Raw genomic sequence first — 13033 nt, forward strand, 5'->3', positions numbered from 1 at the left:
CTCAAAAACAAAACAAAAAAAACAACAGTACCTGGATTATAGAAGGTGCTTGCATTTGACTTTGGATCTCTCAAGCCACCGGCTCGGCCCTTTTCCAAGTGTACTTTACTTCCTAAAAAAAATGTATATATATATATATATATATATATATAGAGAGAGAGAGAGAGAGAGAGACAGAGAGAGAGAAAGAGAGACAGAAGGAAGAGTTTTTCTTTTTTTCGAGATGGAGTTTCATTCTTGTTGCCCAGGCTGGAGTGCAATGGTGTGATCTCGGGTCACTGCAACCTCCACCTCCTGGGTTCAAGCAATTCTCCTGCCTCAGCCTCCTGAGTAGGTGGGATTACAGGCATGTGCCACCACGCCCTGCTGATTTTGTATTTTTAGTAGCGATGGGGTTTCTCCATGTTGGTCAGGCTGGTCTTGAACTCCCAACCTCAGGTGACCCACCCGCCTCGGCCTCCCAAAGTGCTGGGATTACAGGCGTGAGCCACTGTGCCAAGTCTGAAGAGTTTTTCAGATTGATTTAATCATAAGGCCCCTACCCTCTGTTTCTGTGGCTCATCTAATGGGCAGAGTCCCTCTGGATGAGCTGGGAGAGCTCTGTCACCGGACTTTTTGGGCTAATGAAGGAGCTAGGGTGGTGGCCTCTGACAGTCCTCGAGGTCAGCCTCATTAGTGGCCCTTAGGAAAAGGCAAAGCTTTTCCAGCACATCCTCCGTTGGTGGACAGGGGACGTGAGACCTGCAAGTCCCTTGCTCTGAGGGTTACTGGCTCTACCCCTTTGAGATTAGAGGCTCCTCCTCTCAGGGCTCACCCCTTCCACAGTGACTGTTTCACCTCCACCCCTGAACCCCCACCCCTCAAGCCCTCCCTAACTTTGGCTGCTGCCCACTAATCTAATCCCTACTTCAACCCAGCCTCTTACTGTCTGCTTTCCCACATTCACCAGCCCAGGCATATTCCAACATTTTTACTTGTAAATCTCCTAAAAGAAATTTGCAAAGTTATGTCTCCCCTTGATACTCTAAGTTATCTGATGATTTTCATCATAAACATAAATTGTTGCAAAAGTTATAATTTTTTTTTTTTTTTGAGACGGAGTTTCGCTCTGTCGCCCAGGCTGTAGTGAAGTGGCACAATCTCAGCTCACTGCAACCTCTGCCTCCTGGGTTCAAGCAATTCTTCTACCTCAGCCTCCTGAGTAGCTGGGATTACAGGTGTGTGCCACCACGCCCGGCTCATTTTTGTATTTTTAGTAGAGAAGGGGTTTCACCATGTTGGCCAGGCTGGTCTCGAACTCCTGACCTTGTGATCCATCCGCCTCGGCCTCCCAAAGTGCTGGGATTACAGGTGTGAGCCACCACGCCCGGCCCACTAGTGATGATTATTACTAGCACCTCCTCAAAGGCCTTTCCTGACCTGCCACCCCACCATCCAATCCATCACTATTGACTGTTTCTGTCCGAGTCCTGCTATGATCTGCGTTAGTCTTGGTTATTTATGCCTATGTTGTAGGGCCTGGACTGGGGAAGGGATGAGATGAGTTGCACAGGGTTGGATCCTACCTTTATTCAAGAGTTTGATTTTTATTTATTTATTATTTTTATTTATTTATTTATTTATTTATTTATTTTTGAGACAGGGTCTTGTTCTGTCACCCAGGCTGGAGTACAGTGGCTCTATCTTAGCTCACTGCAGCTTTAACCTTTTAAGCTCAAGTGATCCTCCTGCCTCAGCCTGCTAAGTAGCTAGGACAACAAGTATACACTACCATGCCTGGCTAATATTTTGTATTTTTAATATAGACAGGGTCTCACCATGTTGGCCAGGCTGGTCTCGAACTCCCGAGCTTAAGCGATCCCAAACTGCTGGGATTACAGATGTGAGCCACTGTGCCTGGCCTGAAAGTATGATATTTTGTTAATGAATAGTTTTGCATTAGTTTTGATCTTTTTAAATTTTTTTTAAATTTTTTTCCTTTTGAGACAGAATTTCACTCTTGTTGCCCAGGCTGGAGTGCAATGGCATAATCTCTGCTCACTGCAACCTCCACCTCCCGAGTTCAAACAATTCACCTGCCTCAGCCTCCTGAGTAGCTGGGATTACAGGCACGTGCCACCACGCCCGGTTAATTTTGTATTTTTAGTAGAGTGTTTCTCCATGTTGGTCAGGTTGGTCTTGAACTCCCGACCTCAGGTGATCTGCCTGCCTCGGCCTCCCAAAGTGCTAGGGTTACAGGCGTGAGCCACTGCACCCAGCCTAGTTTTGATCTTTTAAAATATTGCTGTAGGAAATACTATTATCCCACATGAAGTGCCCAGAGCAGGGACAGGGACAGGAGGCTGCATTCGAGTCCCATGAGAGCAGGCTGGCCCAGCCCAAGCTGAGGGTCTGCTGGAGTGAGAGAAATAACATATTATTTCTCTTGGTTACTCAGTTCTTTCGGCAGCCCCTAGAATTTTGTGTCCAGGGTAAGCGCCTCACTCACTTGCCCTAGTCCTGGCCCTGGTTTCTGGGTTCTCGGCTGGAGTCTTAGAGTTATCATGCAGGGGCTCCACGCCTGTGGAGTCACATTGTCATGTGACTGACAATCTGGCATCTTCACCAGCAAGAGTGGGCCCTGCCACCTGCTTCTCCTTTCCCGTGCCTGCTTCTCTGCTAGCACATTGCCCTTGGACACTCTGTGGAAGAGGTGTGACCCACACTCCAGCAGACCCTTGGCTCGGGCTGGGCCAGCCTGCTCTCATGGGACTCGAATGCAGCCCCTGTCCCTGTCCCTACCCTGGTCACCTCGTGTGGGCTCCTTCCCCCTCAGGGCAAGGTAGGGAAGGTCAACAACTGAGTTCCTTTCTACCTGGTACCTGTCCCAGACCCTTAGCCTAGGCCTGGACACTGAGGAGACTCACTAAATGCTTGCTCACCTCATCCTCCCCTCACCCTTCTCGACCTCCCACCTTGATTCTCCAGAGGAGGAGGGAAAGGGGGAGGGAGAGGGGAGATGATAAGAGATGAGAACAGCTGTCATTTACCCAGGGCTTGCTATGGGCCAGGGACTTCACAGACAGGCTCTTGTTTCAGTTTTACATCACCTCATGGAGTAGGTCCTACTATTATCCCCATGTTACAAATGAGAAAACTGAGGCGTGGAAAAGTTAAGTGACTTGTCCAAGCTCACATAACCAAGAAGTAGTGGTACTAGGCAGAATCGGCTATATAACTTGTGGGACCCATTGCAAAATGAAAATGTGGGGACCCCTCGTTCAAAAACTATGAATAAATTCAAGACCAGGACAGCAGAGCATTAATGCAAGTGTAGGGCCCCTGTGTGATTTTACAGGCCCCCACTGGTGAAGCTAGTCCTGGTGGTAGAATGTGAACCTGGAATTCTGACTCCAGAATCCACAACTCTGCATTTGGGGAGAGTAATAGTCATCACTGTGATCACCGAGCACCTGCTGTATGCATTGTGCAAAATCTTTTTTTTTTTTTTTGAGACAGAGTTTCACTCTTATTGCCCAGGCTGGTGTGCAATGGTACAATCTCAGTTCACCATAATCTCTGCCTGCCTGGTTCAAGTGATTCTCCTGCCTCAACCTCCCAAGTATCTGGGATTACAGGCATGTGCTACCAGGCCCGGCTAATTTTGTATTTTTAATAGAGATGGGGTTTCTCCATGTGGTCAGGCTGGTCTCGAACTCCCAGCCTCAGGTGATCTGCCCGCCTCAGCCTCCCAAAGTGCTGGGATTACAGGCGTGAGCCTCCAAGCCAGGTTGATTGTGAAAAATCTTAAAATGCTTTGCAACAACTCAGCAAGGACTCGGCATTGTTACCATCCCCCCTCTTTTTTTTTTGAGACAGAGTTTCATCCTTGTTGACCAGGCTAGAGTGCAGTGGCGTGATCTTGGCTCACTGCAACCTCCACCTCCAGGGTTCAAGCAATTCCCCTGCCTCAGCCTCCTGAGTAGTCCAAGGTGCCTGCCATCATGCCTGGCTAATTTTTGTATTTTTAGTACAGACAGGGTTTCAATATGTTGGCCAGGCTAGTCTCAAACTCTTGACCTCAGGTGATCCACCTGCCTTTGCCTCCCGAAGTGCTGGGATTATGGGCATGAGCCACCGCGCCCAGCCTGTTACCCCACTTTTAGGAGTGAGGAAACCAAGCTTTAGAGAAGGTGAGTTACTCACCTAGTGTTCCCAGTGGGGTCAGGATTTGAACACCAGATGAATTCCAGAATCTGTGTTTTTCTTACCATACCAGATAGCCTCTGTTTGTAAGGATCACAAAGGCAGGAACTAAAACAGGGCTGGGCATGACTCAGACAATCTCTTAGGAACTTTGTTTTCCGGGCCCATCACTGGGGGTCGAGGCATCGCTTTGCTCATGATGGAAAGGTGTCCCAGGTCTGCAAGTATTTCCAGCAAGGCTTCTGCTTCCCTGGACATCGTGGAGATCAATGCAGGTAAGTCCCGCTTCTTCCCCTCTGGGGAAGTGGTGTCAGGGTGGGACACTAGAGAGATAGTCCCTTCACAAATCATGTATCTTCCCAGAGCTGCTTCTCCTAACTCAGCTCCAAGTTCTAGGCTAAGCTGGCTCTGAGCCCTGGAGGGCTGTCCCTGTCTCCTCATTCTCTTCTTCCCCACTACAGCTGTCAGCACCCAAAGACCCCCAGCCCCCTGGAGTGGGGTCGCCGCCATTCGGAGCCACGCGTCACTCTGCCGGGGTCCCACCTAGGACTGGCCCGCAGGGGATCCGAGCCCACCTACCTGCCCTCTGTGTCTGTGGGCTGGGGCTGGGGCTGGGCCAGGGCCTGCTGGGGCATGGAGCCTACCCTGGAGGGGCTGGCCAGCAAGGCTGAGGAGGTTGGCGGCAGCTCCTGGAAGTCCCTGCCTTCATCATGTGAGTCATCAGGGGCACCGCAGGTGGGCACAAGTGGGCACTGAGACTAGGGCTTGTGCTCTGCCTCTGAGCAGGGTTTATATTTTCATCCATTCCCCTTCCTCTTCAAGATTCCCGGCTGGAGGGAAATTTTCCTCTAGTTCCGTTGCTCTGTGTTCTAAAAGCAGAATACCATGTTGCTTATGGAGTCAAACCCCTAGTTCCAAATCCTGGCCCTACCACCTAGTAGCTGTGTGATCTTGGACAAGTCACTTAACCTCTCTGGGCCTCGGTTTCCTGATCTACAAAATGGCATTGATAATGATACTTAACTCACAGGGTCATTTTGAGGGTTGATATGCTTAGCACAGTACCTGGTGCAGAGTATGCACTAAATGTTAGTGGCTATTTTTTATTTTATTTATTTATTTTCTTGAGATAGGGCCTCCCTCTGTCACCCAGGCTGGAGTACAGTGGCACTATCTCAGCTCACTGCAAACTCCGCCTCCAGGGTTCAAGCAATTCTCCTGCCTCAGCCTCCCAAGTAGCTGGGATTACAGGCATGCACCACCACGCTCAGCTAATTTTTATTTATTTATTTATTTATTTTTTTGAGATGGAGTCTCGCTCCGTCGCCCAGGCTGGAGTGCAGTGGCCGGATCTCAGCTCACTGCAAGCTCCGCCTCCCGGGTTTATGCCATTCTCCTGCCTCAGCCTCCCGAGTAGCTGGGACTACAGGTGCCCACCACCACGCCTGGCTAGTTTTTTGTATTTTTTTAGTAGATACGGGGTTTCACCGTGTTAGCCAGGATAGTCTCGATCTCCTGACCTCGCGATCCGCCTGTCTCGGCCTCCCAAAGTGCTGGGATTACAGGCTTGAGCCACTGCGCCCAGCCAAATTTTTATATTTTTAATAGAGATGGGGTTTCACCATGTTGGTCAGGCTCATCTCAAACTCCTGACCTCGTGATGCGCCTGCCTTGGTCTCCCAAAGTGCTGGGATTACAGGCGTGAGCCACTGTGCCCAGTCTGGCTATTTTTAAAATTATTGCTCTAAATCAATGTTAGTTAGATTATAAAGAAATTTAAGTCACATGTGTAATTTTTTTTCTTTTTTTTTTTTTTTTTTTTGAGACAGAGTCTTGCTCTGTTGCCCAGGCTGGAGTGCAGTGGCACAATCTCGGCTCACAGCAAGTTCCACCTCCCAGGTTCATGCCATTCTCCTGCCTCAGCCTCCTGAGCAGCTAGGACTACAGGCGCCCGCCACCACGCCTGGCTAATTTTTTTGTAGTTTTAGTAGAGACGGGGTTTCACGGTGTTAGCCAGGATGGTCTCGATCTCCTGACCTCGTGATCCGCCCGCCTCAGCCTCCCAAAGTGCTGGGATTACAGGCGTGAGCCACTGCGCCCAGCCCACATATGTAATTTTTATAACAGCTTTATTGAAATATAATTCACAAACCAAAAAATTCACCAATTTATACAATTCAGTGTGTTAATTCATAAAGTTATGCAAACATCACTGCTACCTAATTTTAGAACATTTTTATCATCCCATTAACAGTCACTTTCATCCTCCGCCCTTCCAGCCTCTGGTAACCACTAATCCACATTCTGTCTCTGTGGTTTGGCTGTTCTGAACTTTTCATTTGAATGGAATCTTACAACATGTGGCCTTTTGTGTCGGGCTGCTTTCACTGAGTGTGATGTTTTCTAGGTTCATCCATATTGTAGAATGTATCAGTACTTCATCCTTTTTTTTTTTGAGAAAGAGTCTCGCTCTGTCACCCAGACTGGAGTGCAGTGGCACCATCTTGGCTCACTGCAAGCTCCGCCTCCCGGGATCACACCATTCTCCTGCCTCAGCCTCCTGAGTAGCTGGGACTACAGGTGCCTGCCACCACGCCCAGCTAATATTTTTTTGTATTTTTTTAGTAGAGACAGGGTTTCACTGTATTAGCCAGGATGGTCTTGATCTCCTGACCTCATGATCCTCCCGCCTCGGCCTCCCAGAGTGCTGGGATTACAGGTGTGAGCCACTGCACCTGGCCTATTTTTTTATTTTTGATAGAGACAGAGTTTGCCATGTTGTCCAGCCTGGTCTCCAACTCCTGAGCTCAAGCGATCTACCCACCTCATCCTCCCAAAGTTTTGGGATTACAGGCAGGAGCCACTGCGTCTGGCCCTATTTTCTACTTATAGCAGGTGTCAACTCAGACTCGCCCCATTTCAGTAGCTCAAGAGCCGCATATGGCTCTTGGTTACATATTGGACAGCACAGTTCTAAATGGCTATAGGAGAGGCTTCTTTTTTTTTTTTTTTTTTTTTTTTTGAGACGGAGTCTCATTTTGTCTCCCAGGCTGGAGTGCAGTGGCACGATCTCAGCTCACTGCAACCTCCGCCTCCCCATTCAAGCGATTCTTCTGCCTCAGCCTCCCGAGTAGCTGGGACTACAGGCGCATGCCAACAAGACTGGCTAATTTTTGAATTTTTAGTAGAGACAGGGTTTCACCATATTGGCCAGGCTGGTCTCGAACTCCTGGCCTCGTGATCTGCCTGCCTCGGCCTCCCAAAGTGCTGGGATTACAGGCTGGGTTTTTTTGTTTTTGAGATGAAGTCTTCCTCTGTCGCCCAGGCTAGAGTGCAATGGCATGATCTCAGCTCACTGCAACACCTGCCTCCTGTGTTCAAGTGATTCTCCTGCCTCAGCCTCCCGAGTAGCTGGGATTACAGGCACTTGCTACCACACCTGGCTAATTTTTGTATTTTTACTAGAGATTGTTTCACCATGTTGGCCAGGCTGGTCTCAAACTCCTAACCTCAGGTGATCCACCTGCCTTGGCCTCCCAAAGTGCTGAGATTCCAGGTGTGAGCCACCGAGCCTGGCCTATATGAGAGGCTTCTAATTCTGACTGTACTCTAACCCATCTGGGGGCAGGATGTGGGTTACCACAGAGCCTTGTGTGCAGAAAATGCTCAGTGGTTGCCACAGGGGTGAGTGAATGGATGCAGTTTTCCCAACAGCTGCTGACGGGAATCACGGCCACTCCCAGGAGTCTCTGCCGAAGTTCCACCTTGTCCGAGAGCTCATGGCACCCCTTCAGAGCCTGGACCTTGAGGTGCAGCAGGTTGTGGGTGAGGGGTGGCAAAAGATGGCTTTCTGGACCTCTGGGACACCCAGACCTGCTGTGGGAGGAGGGACTGGAGGGCTTGGTGGCACCTGAGGCTGAATGTGGGCATGCGGGTGGAGTGTCTGACCCTACCTGTGGCTGCCTGGGAAGCAGGACAGTCGGGATGTGGTGTGTGGCATCTGCATGGACAAAGTGTGGGACAAGCCAGAGGCTCAGCGGGTTTTCGGCATCCTGCCCAACTGCACCCACGCCCACTGTCTGGGCTGCCTGCGCACCTGGCGGAAGAACCGGCAGGACTTCCCGCTGGATGTCATCAAGTCAGTGTCATGGAGGTGCCAACAGGGAGGGAGGGAAACACCCTAGGGAGGAGGCCGGCCTGGGGGCCTGTGACTATTCTCCCACCTTCTACTCCACTGCCTTGCAGGGCGTGTCCCCAGTGCCGTGTCCATTCCAGCTACATCATCCCCCACAAATTCTGGGTGAGCAAGGGGGCCCACAAGGAGCAACTCATCAGGAACTTCAAGGCTCGGACGAGGTAAGGCTGCAGAGGGAACAAGACTCAGGGTTAGGCAAGTGGAGGAGGTAGCCCCTGATTCATTCCGGTTCAGCCATGGTCCCCAGCCAGTGAATCCTCAAAACCCTGAAGTTTAGAGTGACCAAAATGGCAGGTGAAGGCATGAACTATTTTCATGATTTCAGAAAGCACAGTTAATAAGGCCAGGCATGGTGGCTCACACCTGTAATCCCAACACGTTGGGAGGCCAAGGTGGACGGATTACCTGAGGTCAGGAGTTTGAGACCAGCCTGGCCAACATGGTGAAATCCCATCTCTAGTAAAAATACAAAAATTAGCCAGATGTGGTGGCGGGCACCTGTAATTCCAGCTACTCGGGAGGCTAAGACAGGAGAATCACTGGAACCCTGGAGGTGGAGGTTGCAGTGAGCTGTGATCGTGCCACTGCACTCCAGCCTGGGCAACAAGAGTGAAACTCTGTCTCAAAAAAAGAAAAAAGAAAAAGAAAGCCCAGTTAATAAACGGGGAGTGCCTGAGATAGCAGAAGGAACACCAGGGCCAATTTTCTCTTCTAACTTGGCTCAGAATCAACTCAGAGCAACTCTGGTTTTCTCTGTACCATGAGAAGCCCTGCTTTGGCTTTTATTTCCAATTGATCATAAGACGGGAAAACAAACTGATTCGAATACATGTTATTTGCTTAGCTGCTCTTTGAAAACATGGGGTGGCTGAGAAGGGGGCTGAAAGACAGCCTTTGCCGATGGGGAAATGTTGGGTAGGTCTGAATCTCTTGGGGAGGGTAAGCACTTATTCAAAATCTGGAATGAGCTGCAATTCCAAGTTCCTAATTCCACCTTCCCAAAGGATTTACTACACTTGATCTATGCAAAGTGTATAGGGAAGGATAAAGAAGGAGGTCTTGTCTTCACCAGGAGATAGTCAGCCTTCTTCTGGAGACACCTGTGAACTCTAATAGCTGCATCAACAAAATTACTGAAGGGAAAACTAACTCGAGTGAATGTCACAGAAGGGGAAGTATTGAAGCTGCGCATGGGAAGAACAGGGTTCCTCAGGAGGAGAAAAAAGAGGACGCCCCAGGCAGACAGGTGGAAGAGTGGAAATACAGTTGATCCTTGAACAACTTAGGGGTTAGGGGCACCGAACCCCAAGCAGTCGAAAATCCATGTATAACGTCGTCGTCGTTGTTGCCGTTGTTGAGACAGAGCCTCGCTCTGTTGCTCAGGCTGGAGTGCAGTGGTGCAATCTCGGCGCACTGCAGCCTGAGCCTCCTGGGCTCAAGAAATCTTCCCCAGTAACTGGGACTATAGGCACGTACCACCAAGCCTGGCTAATTTTTGTATTTTTTGTAGAGACAGAGTTTTGCCATGTTGCCCAGGCTGCTCTTGAACTGCTGAGGTCAAGTGACCCGCCTGCCTCAGCCTCCCAAAGTGCTGGGATGACAGGCGTGAGCCACCACACCTGGCCATGTATAACTTTTAACTCCCCTAAAACTTAACTGCTGATAACATGCTGCTGACCAGAACCCTTTTGGACAACATAAAGTCAATTCATACAGATTTTATATGTTATATGTATTATATAGCATAGTATGTATTCTTACAATAAAGTGAGCTAGAGAAAAGAAGCATTAAAATCATAAGGAAGAGAAAATATATTTACTATTCATTAGGTGGAAGCAGATTACTATTAAAGACTTTATCCATATTGAGTAGGAGGATGAAGAGGAAGAGGAGGGAATTGGTCTTGTTGGCTCCAGGATCTTGTCTGCATATAAGCTGCCCCAGGCAGTTCAAGCCTATGTTATTCAACAGCAACTGTACTGGCAGCTGGGCCACTAGTTGGAAGTTTCCCAAGGGGAGCTCTCAGGCCTGGATGTGATAGGAGATGGTGTAGATGGAGGTTTATTGTGTGACAGGCTTTGTACGTCATAAACTGCATGAAACAGGGACTCTTACTATCCTCATACTGTAGAAGCAGCAGCTGAGGGGTTGTGCATGGTGGCTCACGCCTGTAACCCCAGAACTTTGGGAGGCTGAGGGGGAGGAACTTTTGAGTCTGGGAGTTGAGACCAGCCTGGGCAACATGGTGAAACCCCATCTCTACAAAAAATACAAAAATTAGCCAGGCATGATGGCACATACTTGTAGTCCCAGCTACTCGAGAGGCTCAGGCAGGAGGATCACCCGAGCCCCAGGAGGTCAAGGCTGCAGTGAGCCATGATCATGCCATTCATTGTACTCCAGCCTGGGTGATAAAGCAAGAACCTTGCCTCAAAAAAAAAAAAAAAAAGAAAAAAAAAAAGGCCAGTCATGGTGACTCACGCCTGTAATCCTAGCACTTTGGGAGGGCAAGATGGGCAGATTATCTGAGGTCAGGAGTTCGAGACCAGCCTGGGCAACATGGTGAAAACCTGTCTTTACTAAAAATACAAAAAAAATTAGATGGGTGTGGTGGTGGGTGCCTGTAATCTCAGCTACTTGGGAGGCTGATTCAGGAGAATCTCCTGAACCTGGGAAACGGAGGTTTCAGTGAGCCCAGATCATGCCACTGTACTCCAACCTGGGCAACAAAAGTGAAATTCCATCTCAAAAAAATTGGGGGCACAGTGGCTCACACCTGGAATCCCAGCACTTAGGGAGGACAAGATGGTTGGATAACCTGAAGTCAGGAGTTCAAGTCCAGCCTGGCCAATATTGTGAAACCCCCATCTCTACTAAAAATACGAAAATTAGCCACACGTGGTGGCATGCACCTGTAGTCCCAGCTACTTGGGAGGCTGAAACAGGAGAATCGCTTGAACCCAGGAGGCAGAGGTTGCAACGAGCTGAGATTGTGCCACCGCACTCCAGCTTGGGTGACAGAGCAAGACTCCATCTCAAACAAAAACCCCAAAAACAAACAAAAAAACCCAGAAAAATGAAAGGAGGTTCCCAGGGTCACTGCTATTGCTGGCCCAAACGGAGACTGAGAATTACAGAAAGGGGCCCCTTAAGATGCTTTACTGCCATCTGCTGGAAGATTGAATAAATATAAAAGCTACACTAAGATGCTAGTGGTGTCCGCTTAGGTGTAGGGCTTTAGTGCTGTGTACAGCCTGCCCAGCCTTATGTGTCAGCCTCGAGCGCCCCTTGTTCTTGGGGTAACAGGTCTTGAAGGCGATGGTCGTCTTCTCTCTCATAGCCAGATCCGATGCCGGTTCTTCGTGCGAGGAAATGGCCGCTGCCCCTTCAAATCTGAGTGTATCTACCTGCACCAGCTCCCAGCTAAGGCCCTGACCTCCGGTCCTCCCTGGCCTGAGAGAGTGCACCTGGCCTCTGGGAGTGAGGTGGTAACTGCAGGGGTATGGGGCAGGGGAGGCTGCTGCTCATGGCTTTTAATAAATGTTTGTGATAAATATAAAACCTATGGACGGTGTCTATGATGCGAATATGGTGCCTACTTAGCTGTGGCACCTTTGTGCTGTGTACAACCTGCCCAACCTTATATATGGGTCTTGAGTTTCTCAATTTCTGGGGCAGCTGGTGTTGAAGTTGATGGGTTTTCACTGATTTTTCTCTCTACTCCCAGGTGCTGAGTCCAACATTGTTCCTAAGGGGTGCTGAGCCAGAGGACAATGTGCTCTTCACAGACGGTGCCCTGGCCATGACCTTCTGGGGTTCAGAACTCCTGCAGGATCCCAACAGTTCTTACCACGGCCTTCTGTAACCAGGATCAACTTGAGGGAAATTGGGGTGAGGGGAAGGAGTTTCTAGGTGGTAGGTCTTTCCCTTTTTGGGTTTGGTGGGGGGGCAAATGTAGCAAGCCCTCCATCCCCATGAACTGCAGCAGTGACACAGTTGGGGACATGGAGGAACAGGGGAGGGCTCCTGCAATGAGAAAGGTTCAAACCCTCTTGCCAGGGCCTTGGTTTTTAACTTTGTTCTTTTGTAGAATGACTCTGAAAGAAAACCAATAAAATGCACCTAAGCTATCATTGCTGGTGTCTGAAGAGTGGTCTGCTCACACCCCAGCCCCACTGCCAAGGGCAATAAGGCTGCTTCTGCATTCAATCTGTTGCAATATTACCTGTCACTTAGCTTCTGGAAAACTTCACGGTGCATTTTTGCATTATGAAAATAGTAATAACCTCATGAATCTTGTGAAAGGGACTCAGGGATCCACCAGGGTCCTTGAGCCATGTTTAGAACTTTTCCTCTCTGTTCCCTTTCAGGTGGCTAGAATACAGACCTTGGTGGGCGGGAGCCACAGCCACTCAGAGTAAAGCTGTAGGTGAGGATGCACAGGGTATTGCAGGCTGTTTGGCATTCTTGACCCTGCCCGCTATGCATCAGGTGCCACTCCTCTAACAGCTTGTCATTTGAAGACCCAAAACATCCCCTGTAAAGTTAGAGCTGCTTACCTGAAACAGAAAGTGTCTGGAAGAAACTTCTTTCTTGCTATTTTGGCATTTGCAAAGCAACCATTATCTAATAAATATCACTAGTCTTTCCTG

General features: G+C 49.3%; 1 protein-coding gene across 1 annotated transcript; it reads left to right on the plus strand.

Annotated features, from left to right (window-relative positions):
• Positions 1-7411: 7411 nt before the first annotated feature.
• LOC103221614 (E3 ubiquitin-protein ligase makorin-2-like) lies at positions 7412-12454 on the plus strand. Its single transcript, XM_038005684.2, has 3 exons — positions 7412-8323; positions 8431-8541; positions 11722-12454. Exons 1-3 carry the CDS (start codon positions 8190-8192, stop codon positions 11960-11962), a joined length of 486 nt encoding a protein of 161 aa, XP_037861612.2. The 5' UTR covers positions 7412-8189; the 3' UTR covers positions 11963-12454.
• The last annotated feature ends 579 nt before the right edge of the window (positions 12455-13033 follow it).

This window comes from Chlorocebus sabaeus, chromosome 17 (genome assembly GCF_047675955.1).
Source record: "Chlorocebus sabaeus isolate Y175 chromosome 17, mChlSab1.0.hap1, whole genome shotgun sequence".
In the NCBI taxonomy this organism is placed as follows: domain Eukaryota; kingdom Metazoa; phylum Chordata; class Mammalia; order Primates; family Cercopithecidae; genus Chlorocebus; species Chlorocebus sabaeus.